Genomic DNA, 17194 nt, shown 5'->3' on the forward strand with positions numbered 1-17194 from the left:
GAGAGAGAGAACCATCTAGGTACTACTATGGACTCGTAGGTCCTGAAGGAACTACTCACACATCATCATGGAAGCAGGGGTTCATGAAGATGGCCTCCCCAATGATCCCCCCCCTTAGGTAAAGTACCGGAACATGGCTCTAGATGGGATCGCTGAGGAACAGAGGCTTGCGGCGGTGATAAAATTTTGTAGATGGATTTCCTAAATGCCAAAAACAAGCAAAAAATAGGAACTGACACTGGGCACTAAATTAATATGTTAGTCCAAAAATTACTATAAAATGACATATATAAATCATACAAAAGTGATAACATAATATAATTAAATAATAAAAAAAATTATAGATACGATTGAGACGTATCAACATCCCCAAGCTTAATTCCTACTCGTCCTCTAGTAGGTAAATGATAACAAAGTAATTTTGATGTTCAATGCTACCTATCATGTACTTGATCAAATTATGTAATTGCGGTATGAATATTGGGATACGAGTGATTCAAGGCAATAGTCTATCAATTTGACATTGAAACAATAATACATAAGCATACTAGTAATAGTAAACAATCATTGCCTTTCAAAATAATGACGTTAAAGAACGTGATCCCTACACACTTAATCATGTAAAACATGGCATGCACAGTCTTCCTAACATAAATATATCAAATCATGAACAGCCCCGGTGCCAAACGAAACAATTGAATCATACTTTTTCTCGCTTCAACATTTTTAATTCTCATGCAATACTTGAGCGTGAGTTAGGGACTTAGCAATTTGGATGGCAAAGAGAATGATTATGGGGATTTATAAGGGAAGACAAAAATGTATGAGAAAGTCTCACATCGACGAGGCTTGATCGTTCGGCAATAGAGGAGCCTTACAATCGATGTCAATGCGAGGAGTAGGGATTGCTATGTAACAGATGTACTAGAGCTATAAGTGTATGAAAACTATCTATATGAAAGTAAGTGAGTTTGCTCATGAAGACCTCGAGCGTTTGAGAAAGCTCGTCATCGGAATATGCAACTCAAGTTCTATAATATAGAAATCCCACTAATATATGGAAATGAAAAACATGGAGACTCTCTATATGAAATACACGGTGTTACTGTGAAGCACAAGTGTGGTAAGACAATAGGTCTCATTTTCTTTCGTTTTTTTTTCATTTTTCTCTTTCTTTTTTGTTAATGTAGCCACTGGTATGGCCCATGCTGAAATTAATAACACTCTGTATACTATCTTGGTTGTTCCATCCTTTATCATTGTACGTTGTTGCGTGTGAAGTGGCTTTGTAGGATTTAGTAGTGTAATTTGCTAACTTGTTTGTACTAATATTTTGTAATATAGTATGTATTAGTGAAGTTAGCAGTTTAGTTAGTGACTTTCTAGCTGCTGAGAGCATCTCCAATAGGTGCCCTAAAATAAGGCATGAAAAGGTGGTTGGAAAAAAATTCGCAACACCTAAAACTGGTTTTCCACTGCATCAAAAACCTACAACTCCAATAGATGGCCTAATTTTTTTTGAAAGCATACTGCATACATCAATTCAAACAAACGTCCAAACGTTGCATATATTTAAACATTAAACATTATTGTTCATCATACTACTTGATTAAACATAACAGATCTTTATTACACCACTCGTTCGACATATAGTCAGCCTCGACAGAGTTCCAATATGTCAGGGTCTCCTCTGGATCGGAGGTGAACTCCTCCTCATCCGATGACGAAAGGTTGATCACCATCGATAGGTCAGCCTCCTCCTTCTTCACCTCCTCCTCCTTCTTCTTCCCGTGGTTTCGCTTCTAGAAGAACTCTGCCTCGTACTTCACGTACTGGGGGTTCTCCCCCGCGAACCTCGCCATGGCCTCTCTCTCGCCGGGAATAATGCAGATTTCCTTCTTCTTCCCCCCTCCTCATTGATCAGCAAAATGGTCACCGGTGGATCGATGAACTCTGTATCCTCTTGGGTTGTGACCTCCGGCAAGTTGAGCACCTATCGCAGCCGGCCAAATCGCCAAGCGGCGATGTCATAGGCTCGTGTTGTGATGTCTGCCTTCTTGAACGGATTGATTCAGTAGTGAGTGTTGTCGCACTGAAATTCGAAGCTGAAGTGATCGGGGCCACGTGCTCACAACCCATTGAAGTCGGTCTTTCTCTCGGACTTGAGCTTCGACGGCATGGCAGTGAAGCAGGTATGGCGACGACGAGACGAGACGGTGGCGGTGCAGCATGGGGGGATCCTCGTCCGTCTCCCTCCCAAGCCGTCTTCCCTGCCCCGCGCGTCTGCTGTATCCAAGCACTGGAGCAGCATCCTCTCGGACCCTGTGTTCCACAAACGCTTCCGCAAGCACCACCGGAAGCCTCCTCTTCTCGGCTTCTTCAACGCGTTTGCTAACTGCTTCACTCCCATGATGGGCTTGCCTGACTGCATCCTTGCTGCCCGTTTCTCCCTGCCCAAGAGCGACATACCCTAAAATGACTACGAGGTCTTCAGGGGCTGTCGACACGGCCTCGCTGTCCTAATCGACCTTTGTCCATCGATATGTTAGTTGCCCTAGATTCGATCGCCGGTATCTCTATACCTAGTTCAATATCGTTACCGGCAAGTCTCTTTACTCGTTCCGTAATACATCACCTCGTGACTAACTCCTTAGTCATTTGCTTGCAAGCTTTATGATGTGTATTACCGAGAGGGCGCAGAGATACCTCTCCTATACTCGGAGTGACGAATCTAATCTCGATCTATGCCAACACAACAAACACCTTCAGAGGTACCTGTAGAGAATTTTTATGATCACCCAGTTACGTTGTGACGTTTGATAGCACACAAGGTATTCCTACGGTATTCAGGAGTTGCATAATCTCATAGTCGAAGGAATAAGTATTTGACATGAATAAAGCAATATCAATAAACTGGACGATCCTTATGCTAAGCTAACGTGTGGGTCTTGTCTCACATCATTATCCTAGTGATGTGATCCTGTTATCAAATGACAACACATGCCCATGGTTAGAAAACCTTAACCATCTTTGATCAACAAGCTAGTCTAGTAGAGGCTTACTAGGGACACGATATTTGTTTATGTATTCACACATGTATTTAAGTTTCCGATCAATAAAATGGCATGAATAATAAACCTTTATCATGAATAAGGAAATATAAAATAACAACTTTATTATTGCCTCCAGGGCATATTTTCTTCAGTTCGAGTTTATGATCAGATCAATATCCATGAATATTATTTAAGTCTTCTTTGATCTCTTATATGCATGATTATTTATAGCCTCGTATTTCTTATCCGAATGTTTGGTTTAGTTAGGCCAACTAGATTGATTTTTCTTGCAATGGGAAGAGGTGCTTTGTGATGGGTTCGATCATACGGTGTCCTCACCCAGTGACAAAAGGGGTAGCAAGGCACGTATGTATCGTTGCTATTAAGGATAAAAATATGGGGTCTATTCCTACATGAATAGATCTTGTCTACATCATGTCATCGTTCTTATTGCATTACTCTGTTTCTCCATGAACTTAATACACTAGATGCATGCTGGATAGCGGTCGATGTCTGGAGTAATAGTAGTAGATGGAGAATCGTTGGTCTACTAATCTTGGACATGATGCCTATATACATGATCATTGCCTTGGATATTGTCCTAATTATTTGTTCTTCTATCCATTGCCCAACAGTAATTTGTTTACCCACCGTATGCTATTTTCTCGAGAGAAGCCACTAGTGAAATCTACGGCCCCGGGTCTATCTTTTATCATATTTGCTTTCCAATCTATCTTTTGCCGTATTTTATTTCAGATATATTATTCCAAGAACGCAAAAATACCTTGCTGCACTTTTTCTTTACCTATTTTATTTCGTGTTTTATTCAGATCTACTTATCCAAACTCATAAAAATTTAACTATCTTTTTACCATGGAGGGATTGACAACCCCTCTTACACGTCGGTTGCAACTATTTGTTCTTTGTGTGCAGGTACCGTTTACATAGTGTTGCTTGGTTCTCCTACTGGATTGATATCTTGGTTTCACAACTAAGGGAAATACCTACCGTAGATGTACTGCATCATCCCTTCCTCTTTAGGGAAATACCGACGTAGTTTCAAGCCACATCAGTGGGCTGGGCCGCACTGTTGACCTAGAGCCAAAGTGCATAGTGTGTATTTTCCTTATGTTCTTTTCCTTTTCTGTTTTATTATTTCTTCTTAGTTTTGCAATGTCTTTTAGTACAAATTGAATTTTGGTGAATATTAAATTTGGCACATAAATACTATACAAGGTTTTGAAGTATCACACAAAGTTTCAATTTAATCTGAATAGTTTAGCTAATTTTTTAAATTGAAATGTCTCAATTTAATGTTGCTAGTCCAATTTTAAATAGATTAAGGGCATTTCAAATATTCAAATAATGTTGGTTCATGCATGACAGTTAGTTAGTGAAATTTTGCAACCTAGAAAACATTTTTATTTTACTGTTCGTGGAAATAATAATTTGACTTTATTTTAAATTTGAATTTGAATTGGGTTTGGATCAAAGTGAGGTTTAGCAACATTAATTGTGATAAGGTTTCCTATTTGGCCCTGAAGAAAATTTTCTTCCCTATTTGACATCTGCTCTAAATTTCTTTCCCAATATGACACCCTACTGCATTTCGTTAACTAACGGTGTTAAAGACAGACACGAAGAGACCTTTCTACCCCTGGTGCATAAGGTGACCAAAAATGTGCGACAATATCTACAGTGATGTTGCATATTTGGTCATGTTAAATGACCAATTAAGACCCCATAATTTGGTCACCGAACATATTTCAATCCAAAAATTATCCTCTGATTTTAATTGAAAAAATGAAAAATTGGGTAGAACCTCCCCTATAATTTGATCCCGTATCTCACACAATTTATATATACATACAAAATGCGTCACAACATGTACAACTACTAGAAACATCCATGTTCACGAATACATCACATTCAGGTTCACACTTACCACATACATCAACAAGTAGTACACAGCGAATGCATCACATATTGTTTCACACATGAAGTCAAGTCCACATGTACATCACATGAGCAACACAAAAGAACCTCCAAAAGTAACCATGACATAAAAGGAAAACAAATGAGAATCACATGCTTATGGAGGTTCTTGTGCTCATTGAAGGGCTTGCAGGGTTAATTTTTTGTTTCTTGTGCACATGCTGGGCTGTCTTGTGGCACCGTAGGAATCTTTTCAGCACACTCTTTCTTTTACTCTTGCCCCTAACCTTCGCAGGAACATTTGTTTCATCGCCGGGCATAGGAAACTGGATGGAAATTGGCTCCCACTGATTTGAGACGGTTATAGGTCTGCACTTATACATGTATGGCAATAGTAATATTTAGCAAATGAAAAAAAATTATACATAACATGTGAGCGAAAAACAAAAACAATACCTCTTGGATCAAACCGATTCAGATTTGCCCCCCTTTCCCTTTTTGTCTGTATTCTCCAAGCTTTTGTTATGGTGAGTAGGAAGCAACCAGAATACTCAACAAGTTTTAGTTTAATCAAAAATGTAAATCTAAACTAGTTGTAATCACCTTTTTGATGTTGCAGTACTAGAGTTAACATGTTTGCCCTTTTTCCTAGTTGTACTTTCTAAGCTTTGGCTATGGTGAGCAGAAAGCTGCTTAGAATTCAACATTTTTTTCATGTAATCATGAGCATATGCGTAAAATTACTAACCTTGGTGGAAAACACATTCTTGTTGGTGCTCCATCCTCCAAGGCACAATGGATACCTCAGCTGTTTTGGTTGTCTTTCCCCTATTCTTTGGTGGTTCTCTACATGAGCAATAGGAAAGCAGTGAGCCTGTATAGTTGGAAGAATAATACAAGAATAAGTAAATCTATATTATGCCACCGCTGACGGCACGAGCTAGCACTCCGTTGCCGCCGCCGCTAGGGTTCGGGTGGGGACTCGAGACAGAGACGTGGGGGGCGACAGGTTCGGGTTGGGATTTGTTTTCTTTGTTTGATGTAGGATAGCAACTAGAAGAGGGGTATTTTGGTCCACACGATTTTTTTGACGGAATGGTCTAACTTTACCAACAGCGGTGTCACATAAGGAAATAAATTAATACTGAATGTCAAATAAGGGATTTTTTCTCCAGGGCCAAATAAGGAACCTCATTTTAGGTTAGTGTCAAATAAGGATTTTTCTCTACATTCTGTGTACCCCCTCGTTCGTCAGTCCCTAATCTCCACCCTCACACAGTTGGTCCAAGAGATAAAGGAGGAGGGGAGCCGCCGGCGACCTGATCCCACCGCCCCGTCTGGCGGAGTGAAGCCACCCACCGGCGGTTCGAGGTCTGCAAACCCTTCTCCTTCCTCTTCCTCTCCATCCAATCCTTCTTCATCCGTCTTCTTAAATTTTCCGTACAATAAAACCCTAGCCAGATTTCCCCTTCTGATTGAACCCTAACATTCCTCCCCTGCTGCAACAATTGAGAGGGAGGAGAAGAGATGGCGGATCCTGCTGCCGAGATTCCCCAAGTCCAAGGGTAAAATTCCCCATCTAGTTCCTCTCCCTCTTAATTTCTTGTATGCTATGTCGTGCTGGATGTACTCCTTCCATTTCTTTTTACTCTGCATATCTCAAGTCAAACTTCGTAAAGTTTTACCAGCTTTATAAGAAAAAAATATCAACATTCACAATCTGAAACCAATATCATTACATGCATCATGAAAATATTTTATATAACTTTTTTATTGTAGATCTTAATATATTTTTTATATAAATTTGGTCAAACTTAAGAAAGTTTGATTTCAGACAAATCTTATATGCAGAGTGAAAAGAAACGGAGGGAGTACATATGTGTGAGAGCAGCTACTTACTTTGTGTATGCTGTGCTGGATGGATGTACGTATGTGTGCTAGATCATTGGAGAAACCAGTCAATTGATTAAATTTTCTTTTATTGTGTCAGTGTCAATCCCACTCCCAGATCTCAGTCTATGGATGGAAATAGGCTGTTGTGTTCCAGGCCGCCAGCCGACCCGTTGTCTGATGTGCTCGGAGATGACAACCTCCTCACCAAGATCCTCATCCGCCTCCCACCAAAGCCATCCTCGCTCCCCCGTGCGTCCGTTGTATGCAAGCAGTGGGGCAGCATCCTCTCCGAGCCCGAGTTCCGTAAACGCTTCCGCAAGCATCACCAGAAACCTCCTCTGCTCGGCTTCTTCAGAGGGTATGCTAAAAACTTCATTCCTTCCATGGACTCGCCAGACCGCATCCCTGCTGCCCGCTTCTCCCTGCCCAAGAGCAGCACACCCTACCACCAAAATGAAGCATACATGGGCTGCCGCCATGGCCTCTCTCTCCTAATCAACCTGCATAAGCTTGAGACCGTCGTGTGGGATCCCCTCACAGGTGAAGAGCGCATTGTGGCTTTTCCACCAGGGTGCACGTTGGGGCGTTCCTGGGCCTGGCATGGCGCTGTATTGTGCGTCAATGCCGAAGATGGGCATGTCCACGGAGATTGCTTCTCGAGCCCATTTAAATTGGTTTTGATCTTTGCTGACTACAATACACCGGCACTTTGTTCTGTCTACGACTCAGCGTCTGGTGTTTGGGGAAATATTTTCTCGACGATGACGAAAACAGCTGGAATGTCTTGGTTAAGAAGGCCCAGCATCCTTGTCGGGAATGCACTTTGCTTGTTGATTCGTGGAGGTGATGTCCTTGTGTTTGATTTGGAAATGCAAAGTCTTGGTCTGATCAAGAAGCCGGTTGAAAACCATGGTACCGACAACTGGTGTTTTCAGCTCTTACGGATGGAGAATGATGGACTTGGCCTCGCTGTTTTGTTGGACCTCACTATCGAATTATGGGAGAGGAAATCTAACCGTGATGGTGTTTTCGAATGGGTGCTGCTGCAGAAAACCATTCCACTCGAGGGTATGGTTCCAACGAGAATGGATTCTGTACTTTTCGTCGGGTATGATGAGGACGCAAATGTGATTGTTCTCACTACTATGACCGGCAACTTCACACTCCAACTCGACTCAATGCAGATCAAACATATTGTTAAAAGAAACAATATATGTCATGACACCTTTTATCCCTACAGAAATTTCTGTACTCCAGGTAATACCCCCTATCTACATTGCACAAGCAAAAAAGTCGAATTAGTTTGTTTCGCTCGTATTCATTCCAGTTACCTTTGGTACGTTATTGCGGTAACATTGTTCCTGTTATTAGGATTGAGCTAGATACATAAAAATACATTGTTTATTTGTTCCTCTGTTGATCTGGTCATCTTATGGTTGTCTAGTTTCTTCTTCTTATTATAGACGTCCATTAAAGCTAGAACAGGAATATTGCTTTGATGCCTGGCGATTGCTAATGGCTAAGTACGATTATGTGCTAGTAATGATCTTTTCATCAGGGGGGTTCTAAAAATTGGGAAGTGGCAATAGAGTAATTAAGCAATTGGAACATCTGGAGGCGGCTTAAAGCTTGTTATGTTTTCTTATTCACTATTTTTCCTTGCAAGATTAAAATTTAACTTGATCGTTCTTGATAGAAATCGTCAATTCATAATACCATGCGCTCTATTTTTATCGAAGAGTAGTACTAGTTCATTAATTTCATGTAGCACTATGTAATGCTTGTGTCGGAACTCTGGGTTCCCAATCCGTGCATATTTTATTTTGGCCTTATGGTCATAACTGTTACAAAACTGACTCGACAATAATTCTGGATAAATGCATTTTCTCTGAACATGTAATCAATTTTACCATTCTTTTTTGGACCTGGCGATATATGTGGCTTCATTTTCTATCCTGGACTCAACTTCTCTTAGAATTTTCATATGGTTTGGGCTACTTTTGCTTGTAGGCAGGAGAGTTGGGGCGAAAGGGGCGGATCTGAAACTGTGAACACACTAGATCTGCTAACGTGCTATCTTGGTCAAACAACTTAGGTAATTTTATCTTTTCATATATCTTTTTTTTGCTTGGCTACCCAATTTACAAGATGCATTTTCAAGAAGCATGCCTTTGTGCCATTTTCCATTTGTACTTGAGCCTCACATATGGGTTGGCACACAAAAGTAAATCTGGATTGAGTTGACAATCTTAAAAGTTCAGTTTGTTTGCCTCAGATGATAGGTGGTGAGCCACCGATCTCCTAATTTCTACTGTGATCGTACGTAGTTATATAGCAGGAATCTTGAAAACATGTCAGCATATAGGTGGCAATGCACACTAAATGTTCCCTTATTGTTGTTCTCCGTTTGTATTATTAGCTTGTATACTTGGATGATTCAGCTTTGGATATTTTTTGTATAATCTGCACCACGGAAAAGTTAATGCTTATTTTTGGGGATCATATAAAATTTGTTTTGCTGTGAGAGAGCACTTTAAATTTGTTTGACTGGGATGACATTGACTGTTCTGCAGGTATTAAGAGTTAAATTCCGGTTGCTGAGACACAGCCATGGCTAGTTGGCACAGGGAAGTTCTTCTATTTTTCTTAGATGAAGTTCTTCTATTTTGCTGAGATACAGACTTGCCTAGTTGATGCTCAAATTGTAGTTGGTAATTTCTTCTATTATGTATGCTGTGGCATGTGATGTTGTTGATGCTGGTGCTCTTCTATGTGGTATATGTAGGTCGTTCTACTTGTATGTACCTGTCCTGTCAAGTGTAACTTGTCGGATTTAATAGTATGAAGTCTTGTATATTATGTGAAATGAGCAGACGTTAGTGACTCACTGTGTTTCTTGGATTGATGCTTGACACTCAGGAAGAAATAGTCTCTGGTACTTTACACATACTCCTGGCTATATGTTGTAATGACTGAACTTTGGGTAGGCGAGACACTGGTTCTGTTTTCCCTCAAGGTAGTGTAGTGCTAGTTGCAACTTGCAAGTGGTATAAAATGAATTGGACATTCTGTTAACCCTAAGGACATTCTGTTCATATTTGCTGTACTCCATATGTGCGGTCTTCTGCTGTGGGGTGTTCTCTCCGGTGAGGTCCCCTGTCTGCCCTGCCCTATTGCTCCCGCGGCTCCTACCCTGCCAGTACCGCCGGTTCTTGCTGCTGAGGCCACTCAAGATGATCGGGATGCAGCCAAGGCTCTCGATGATGCTGCAGTTGGTGCTTATGATCAACAGGTATCTGCTTATTCTGATGCTCTTTCCGTCTAGCGTGATGATCTGGCTGCTTACACTCAGTGGTCCAATGATGATGCTCGGGCTGCTGCTATTCTCACTGCGAGTGTCCTTCCTTAGTTTGCTTCGGAGTTCATGGGCCTAGGCACTGTTGCACCAATGGGGTCTTATCTCTGTTAGCGCTATCATCCCTCTAGTGATGCTCTCTACTTATCTGTGGTGCGTCAGGAGCATGCTCTTCAGCAGGGTGACTCTTCTGTTGATGAGTTCTACACATAGAGTTCTGCCATCTGGCGCCAGTTTGACTCTCTTCGGACAATTGTGAATCCTGCCGCTGCTGCCAGACTATGCAGTCCGACCTGGTGTTTCAACAGATCCATGAGTTCTTATCTCGCCTCCGCTCCGAGTTTGAACCTCGACGTACTCACTTGTTTGCGCGTGGTCGTGTTCCTACCTCGGAGGTCCTCGCTGAGCTTCATGCTGAGGACACCCGCCTTCGTTTTGCTGGGTTGCTTGCGGTTCCTTTAGTGTTGGCTGCCCGAGCTCCTATGTCGTCTGCTCGTCTCACAACTCCATCGCTCCTGTGCACAACTTCAGGGGGATGGGTCGCCCTCCTTATGCTGAGAAGGCCCGGTCAGGCCGTGACACCTTCTGTGGCTACTGATCCAGGCTAGGTCATAAAGTGTCTGATTGTCGCCAGAAGCAGCGAGACCAGAGGCGCTCCTTGAGGGAGTCCTGGATTACGGGGTCCTCGGGCGTCCGGGCTATGTGACGTGGGCCGGACTGATGGGCCGTGAAGATACAAGACGGAAGACTTCCCCCCGTGTCTAGATGGGACTCTCCTTGGCGTAGGAGGCAAGCTTGGCGTGCGGATATGAAGATTCCTTTCTCCGTAAACCGACTTTGTACAACCCTAGCCCCCTCTGGTGTCTATATAAACCGGAGGGTTTAGTTCTTAGAGATAATCATAATCGTAATCATATAGGCTAGACATCTAGGGTTTAGCCATTACGTAGGGTATATTACCTCCATCAAGAGGGCCTGAACCTGGGTAAACATTGTGTCCCTATCTCCTGTTACCTTCGTTCCTTAGAAGCACAGTTCTGGACCCCCTACCCGAGATCTACCGGTTTTGACACCGACATTGGTTCTTTCATTGAGAATTCCACTGTGCCTCGTCGAAAGGCTCGATGGCTCGCCTTTTCATCAAGGACAGCATCACTTCCGGAGGAGCCTTAGTTTCAGGGAAAACCCTCCGGCTTGGCGACTTCACCATGGGTGCCCGTTCGGCCGTTAAGCCGAAAGCAACCCCCCAAGTCACCGAAAACCCCCACTGTATCAGCCCCGAATACTCCGACAAGATGGATCCGGCAGATCTATCGTCTTTGAACGAGCTGCTAGATCGCATCGCCGCCCTGGGGGTCTCGATTGACTATGATCCGATCGGGCTTAAACCCGACTAGAGAGAAATTAAAACTCCACTGATCACCCATCAGGTAGCGGCTGGGGAGGAACAAGCTGACAATGATTCTTCTCCTACGTTGAGAACAAACTACGTTCGGATTTCCGAACCCGGAAAACCGGATACCCATCCTCGGGAGGACACTCCCTATCCTCCGAGTACAAAATCGGACATTAAGCCTGAGATTTCTCCGGACACTCCGGAAACTGGGTTGGTAATCTCGGAAATTCTTCAAACTCCAGGTTCCATAGGGAGTCACGGTGCGAATTTAAGCCCGCCCACCCACCACAAGCAATATTCTCCAAGCAATTCCGGCCCTCCGGACATATGTGACTTAATGTATGTGCGGCAGCAGCCTTGGGAGACAGTCCATCACTTTTGGGCCAGATTCCTTCTTGTTAAAAACAAGATAAAAGACTGATGCGACGACGACGCAATTTTAGTATTTCGCAACAAATGTATGGACGAGGGAATCCTTAATGTCCTCAATCGCCATCGCATACTGCACTTTGCAGATTTGGCACACATAGTATGGAAGTTCTGCACAATGAAAAGCGCCTGGAAAAATCAGACAACCTGCTAGGAACCGCATGCCTTTAAGCCATCTCCCGGGCGGGCAAAAATGATGCACCCTTGCGGGGCACCTGATCATCACCCCATGGACAAGAAAACCAAGTCCTTTACGGGACATATAACTGTCTTCGAGGAATGGCTCGGTAGGCCCTGTCAAATACACATGACGCCGAATACCGAATCAACACATAGCCTACAGGCATGTTGGATACTCCGGCAGGTGGCCAAGAGCGGCGAGGGTATCCTCACCAACAATACCCCAATGAAGTACTCTTTGGAGGACACCGATCTCAAAGTATTCACGATCTTCGAGATCTTCTCATCAAATAATCGGCGCAAAAGGCACTCCGTGACTTCGCCGAAGTGTGCCAAATAGCAGCAATAAACCCTTGGAATGATACGGCGACCACTTTCAATGCCGAGGACGAACCAAGGTCCCGCTCAGTCCGGGCACCAGCCACTTTGGTCCTAAAACCAATCATGGACGGCTTTCGGCTCACTAAAGTGCTAATGGACGGTGGCAGCGGGCTGAACCTCATCTATGAGGACACGCTCAATAAAATGCAAATGGACAGGAGTCGCATTGAGAAGAGCAATACATCCTTTAGGGGAATCATCCCCAGTAGGGAAGCAAGATGCTCAGGGGAAATTAAACTAGATGTGGTATTCGGCACACCAGAAAACTATAGGTCCGAAGAGATAATCTTCCAGGTGGCTCCTTTCAACAGCGGATATCATGCCCTGTTAGGGCGAGATGCATTCACACGCTTTCAAGCTATACCTCATTACGGGTATATGAAGCTCAAAATGCCCAGGCCCAATGGTGTTATCACTATTCCAGTGATCCGGACATAGCACTCCACGCCGAAAATAAAACCACATCCCTGGCCCTTGAGGCACTGTCCGAAGCCCTAGCGGCCGAGGAACTCACTGCTCTGCGTTCCACAGTGGATAGGGACGATGTAATCCTTGATAAAAGGCCTAAATCCACCTCTTTCAAGCCAGCTGACAAAATAGTCAAATTTCAAGTCCACCCGATGGATCCCAAGAAAACAGCTTCTATCGGGTCACAGCTATGTTGGAAATATGCCCTAGAGGCAATAATAAATTGATTATTATTATATTTCCTTGTTCATGATAATCATTTATTATCCATGCTAGAATTGTATTGATAGGAAACTCAGATACATGTGTGGATACATAGACAACACCATGTCCCTAGTAAGCCTCTAGTTGACTAGCTCGTTGATCGATAGATGGTTACGGTTTCCTGACCATGGACATTGGATGTCATTGATAACGGGATCACATCATTAGAAGAATGATGTGATGGACAAGACCCAATCCTAAGCCTAGCACAAGATCATGTAGTTCGTATGCTAAAGCTTTTCTAATGTCAAGTATCATTTCCTTAGACCATGAGATTGTGCAACTCCCGGATACCGTAGGAGTGCTTTGGGTGTGCCAAACGTCACAACGTAACTGGGTGGCTATAAAGGTACACTACAGGTATCTCCGAAAGTGTCTGTTGGGTTGGCACGAATCGAGACTGGGATTTGTCACTCCGTGTAAACGGAGAGGTATCTCTGGGCCCACTCGCTAGGACATCATCATAATGTGCACAATGTGATCAAGGAGTTAATCACGGGATGATGTGTTACGGAACGAGTAAAGAGACTTGCCGGTAACGAGATTGAACAAGGTATCGGGATACCGACGATCGAATCTCGGGCAAGTATCATACCGATAGACAAAGGGAATTGTATACGTGATTGATTAAGTCCTTGACATCGTGGTTCATCCGATGAGATCATCGTGGAGCATGTGGGAGCCAACATGGGTATCCAGATCCCGCTGTTGGTTATTGACCAGAGAGTTATCTCGGTCATGTCTGCATGTTTCCCGAACCCGTAGGGTCTACACACTTAAGGTTCGATGACGCTAGGGTTATAGGGAATAGATATACGTGGTTACCGAATATTGTTCAGAGTCCTGGATGAGATCCCGGACGTCACGAGGAGTTCCGGAATGGTCCGGAGGTAAAGATTTATATATGGGAAGTCCTGGTTTGGTCGCCGGAAAAGTTTCGGGTTTATCGGTAACGTACCGGGACCACCGGGAGGGTCCCGGGGGTCCACCAAGTGGGGCCACAAGCCCCAGAGGGCTACATGGGCCAAGTGTGGGAGGGGACCAGCCCCAGGTGGGCTGGTGCGCCCCCCACAAGGGCCCAAGGCGCCTCCAAGAGGGAAGGGGGGGGGGCAAACCCTAGGGTAGATGGGCCCTAAGGCCCACCCCAGGTGCGCCTCCCCCTCTCTCCCCTTGTGGCCGCCACCCAGATGGGATCTGGGGGCTGCCGCCACCCCTAGGGAGGGAACCCTAGGTGGGGGCGCAGCCCTCCCCCCTATATATACGTGAGGTTTGGGCTGCCCAAAACACATGAGTTCTTGACCTCTCCCTGGCGCAGCCCTACCTCTCTTTCTCCTCATATCTCGCGGTGCTTGGCGAAGCCCTGCTGGAGTACCATGCTCCTCCACCACCACCACGCCGTTGTGCTGCTGCTGGATGGAGTCTTCCTCAACCTCTCCCTCTCTCCTTGCTGGATCAAGGCATGGGAGACGTCGTCGGGCTGTACGTGTGTTGAACGCGGAGGTGCCGTCCGTTCGGCACTAGGATCTCCGGTGATTTGGATCACGACGAGTACGACTCCTTCAACCCTGTTCTCTTGAACGCTTCCGCTTAGCGATCTACAAGGGTATGTAGATGCACTCTCCTTCCCTCGTTGCTGGTTTCTCCATAGATAGATCTTGGTGACACGTAGGAAAATTTTGAATTTCTGCTACGTTCCCCAACAAGCTGGACCCAGCGGTCGATGCTGCATTGCGCGTGTTCTTGCGCGAGAACTGGGACATCTTCGCCTGGCACCCCTTGGATATGCCAGGAATCCCACGCGCGCTGGCTGAACATAGAAACAATATACTGAAGGGATACAAGCTAGTGAAGCAAACGCTCCGGTGATTTTTTGAACCCAAGTGACAGGCTATGGGGGAGGAGCTAGCCAAGCTACTCGAAGCCAGGTTTATCAGAGAGATCAAACATCCAGACTAGCTAGCAAACCTGGTCATGGTACCAAAGAAGGACAAATCCTGGCGTCTATGTGTCGATTTCAAAGACCTCAACAAGGCCTTCCCTAAGGACCCCTTCCCACTACCTCGCATCGACCAGATTATTGATGCAACCGCGGGACACGATTCACTGTGTTTCCTCGAAGCATACTCCAGATACCATCAAATTAAGATAAAGAATCTGACCAAGCCGCAACGCCATTCATCACCCCGTATGGGCCTTTCTACTTCAACACTATGCCTTTCGGGCTCAAGAACGCCGGCGCCACTTACCAACGCATGATTCAAACATTCCTAGCAAAGCAAATCGGCAAGACTGTGGAGGCATATGTAGATGATGTAGTCATCAAAACCAAGCATGTTGAATCATTGGTGGATGACTTACGCCTCACATTTGACAACCTCCGAACATATGACATCAGGCTCAATCCGAAAAAGTGTGTTTTCGACGTTCCCGCCGGTAAACTGCTCGGATTTCTTGTCTCCAATAGAGGGATTGAAGAAAACCCAGGCAAAATCCGTGCCCTATCACAATTGGCAACACCAACTGACCTCAAGCAGGTCCAAAAACTAGCCGGGTGTGTGGCTGCCTTGAGCCGTTTATCTCCAGACTAGGATAAAAGGCATTGCCACAGTATCGCCTGCTCCGACGCATCGACCATTTTGTGTGGACAGACGCTGCAACAGTCGGACTGGAGGAATTAAAAACATTGCTAGCAAGCAACCCCATCCTGGCCGCACCAAACGTCGGTGAACCAATGTTGCTCTACATATAGGCAACTCACCAGGTGGTGAGTGCGGTGCTTGTCGTCGAACAAAAAGAAGAGGGGCATAAATTCCTAACCCAAAAACCAGTATACTACGTATCAACGGTCCTTACACCATGCAAATCTCGATACCCGCATTATCAGAAGATAGCATATGCGGTCTTTATGGCATCCCACAAGCTGTGGCACTACTTTCAAGAGTGCTCGATCACGGTAGCTTCAGAAGTACCGCTCAATGATATTAGAAACAACCGGGACGCCACCGACCGGATTGCCAAATGGGCTATTGAGCTCTTACCATTTGAAATAACATACAAACCACGTCGAGCAATTAATTATCAGGTGTTGGCTGACTTCGTCGCCGAATGGACAGAGGCCGAACTCAATAAAGAGTATGGCACGTATTCCAACTGGGTGATGCACTTTGATGGCCCTAAAATGCTAGCCGGACTTGGGGCTGGCGTCGTCGTGACATCCCCCACAGGAAATACAGTCTGTTACGTGCTCCAAATATTATATACGGACTCTAACAACACAGCCGAATACGGGGCCTTATTGGACGGTCTTCGAATGGTTGTCTCTATGGGCATACAATGGCTTGAGGTGCGCAGGGATTCAAACCTCGCAATATCCCAAATAAACGGATGTTTTGATGCCAAAGATCCGAAGAGGGCGGCTTACCGCAACGCTATACTCAAAATATCAGCTCGATTTGAGGGGCTCGAGTTTCATCACGTGGCTCGAGAGAGCAATCAGGCAGCAGACATCCTTGCTCGCATGGGGGCTAAGCATGACCCCGTCCCACCGAACACATTCGTGGAAAGGCTCTTCAAGCCATCCGTGGTATGGCAGGACGAGAGCAGCAACGCCAGTCCGGATCCGATCATACCGCCAGTTGCCGAACATAATCCCAATATCATCGGGGACTCGGCCACCGAACCAACACCATCGGCCCATGAAATCATGGCAAGAATCGCTCCATGGACCGAACCATTCCTGGCCTACCTCAATAGGAGAGAGCTCCCCGAGGACCAGAATGAGGCTCGATGCATCGTTCGACGCTCGAAAGCCTACAAGGTTCATGAAGGAGAACTCTACAA

The 17194-nt window shown here is 44.9% G+C and overlaps 1 protein-coding gene across 1 annotated transcript; it reads left to right on the forward strand.

The window, feature by feature from the left end:
- The first annotated feature begins 6512 nt into the window (after positions 1–6512).
- LOC119314320 lies at positions 6513–8971 on the forward strand. The gene is made up of 3 exons (XM_037589051.1): positions 6513–6553; positions 6979–8138; positions 8892–8971. The coding sequence occupies exons 1-3, from the start codon at positions 6516–6518 to the stop codon at positions 8930–8932; spliced, it is 1239 nt and encodes a 412-aa protein (XP_037444948.1). The 5' UTR covers positions 6513–6515; the 3' UTR covers positions 8933–8971.
- Positions 8972–17194: the final 8223 nt, after the last annotated feature.

This window comes from Triticum dicoccoides, chromosome 6A, assembly GCF_002162155.2.
Source record: "Triticum dicoccoides isolate Atlit2015 ecotype Zavitan chromosome 6A, WEW_v2.0, whole genome shotgun sequence".
Taxonomy (NCBI): Eukaryota; Viridiplantae; Streptophyta; class Magnoliopsida; order Poales; family Poaceae; genus Triticum; species Triticum dicoccoides.

What these genes read in the sequence shown, in the direction of transcription:
- LOC119314320 (XM_037589051.1), top strand. Translation starts at nt 6,516, where the DNA reads ATGGCGGATCCTGCTGCCGAGATTCCCCAAGTCCAAGG. An exon ending in GAGATTCCCCAAGTCCAAGG is followed by an intron (nt 6,554 to 6,978) that starts GTAAAATTCCCC and finishes TTATTGTGTCAG; the next exon opens with TGTCAATCCCACTCCCAGAT. An exon ending in CAGAAATTTCTGTACTCCAG is followed by an intron (nt 8,139 to 8,891) that starts GTAATACCCCCT and finishes TTTTGCTTGTAG; the next exon opens with GCAGGAGAGTTGGGGCGAAA.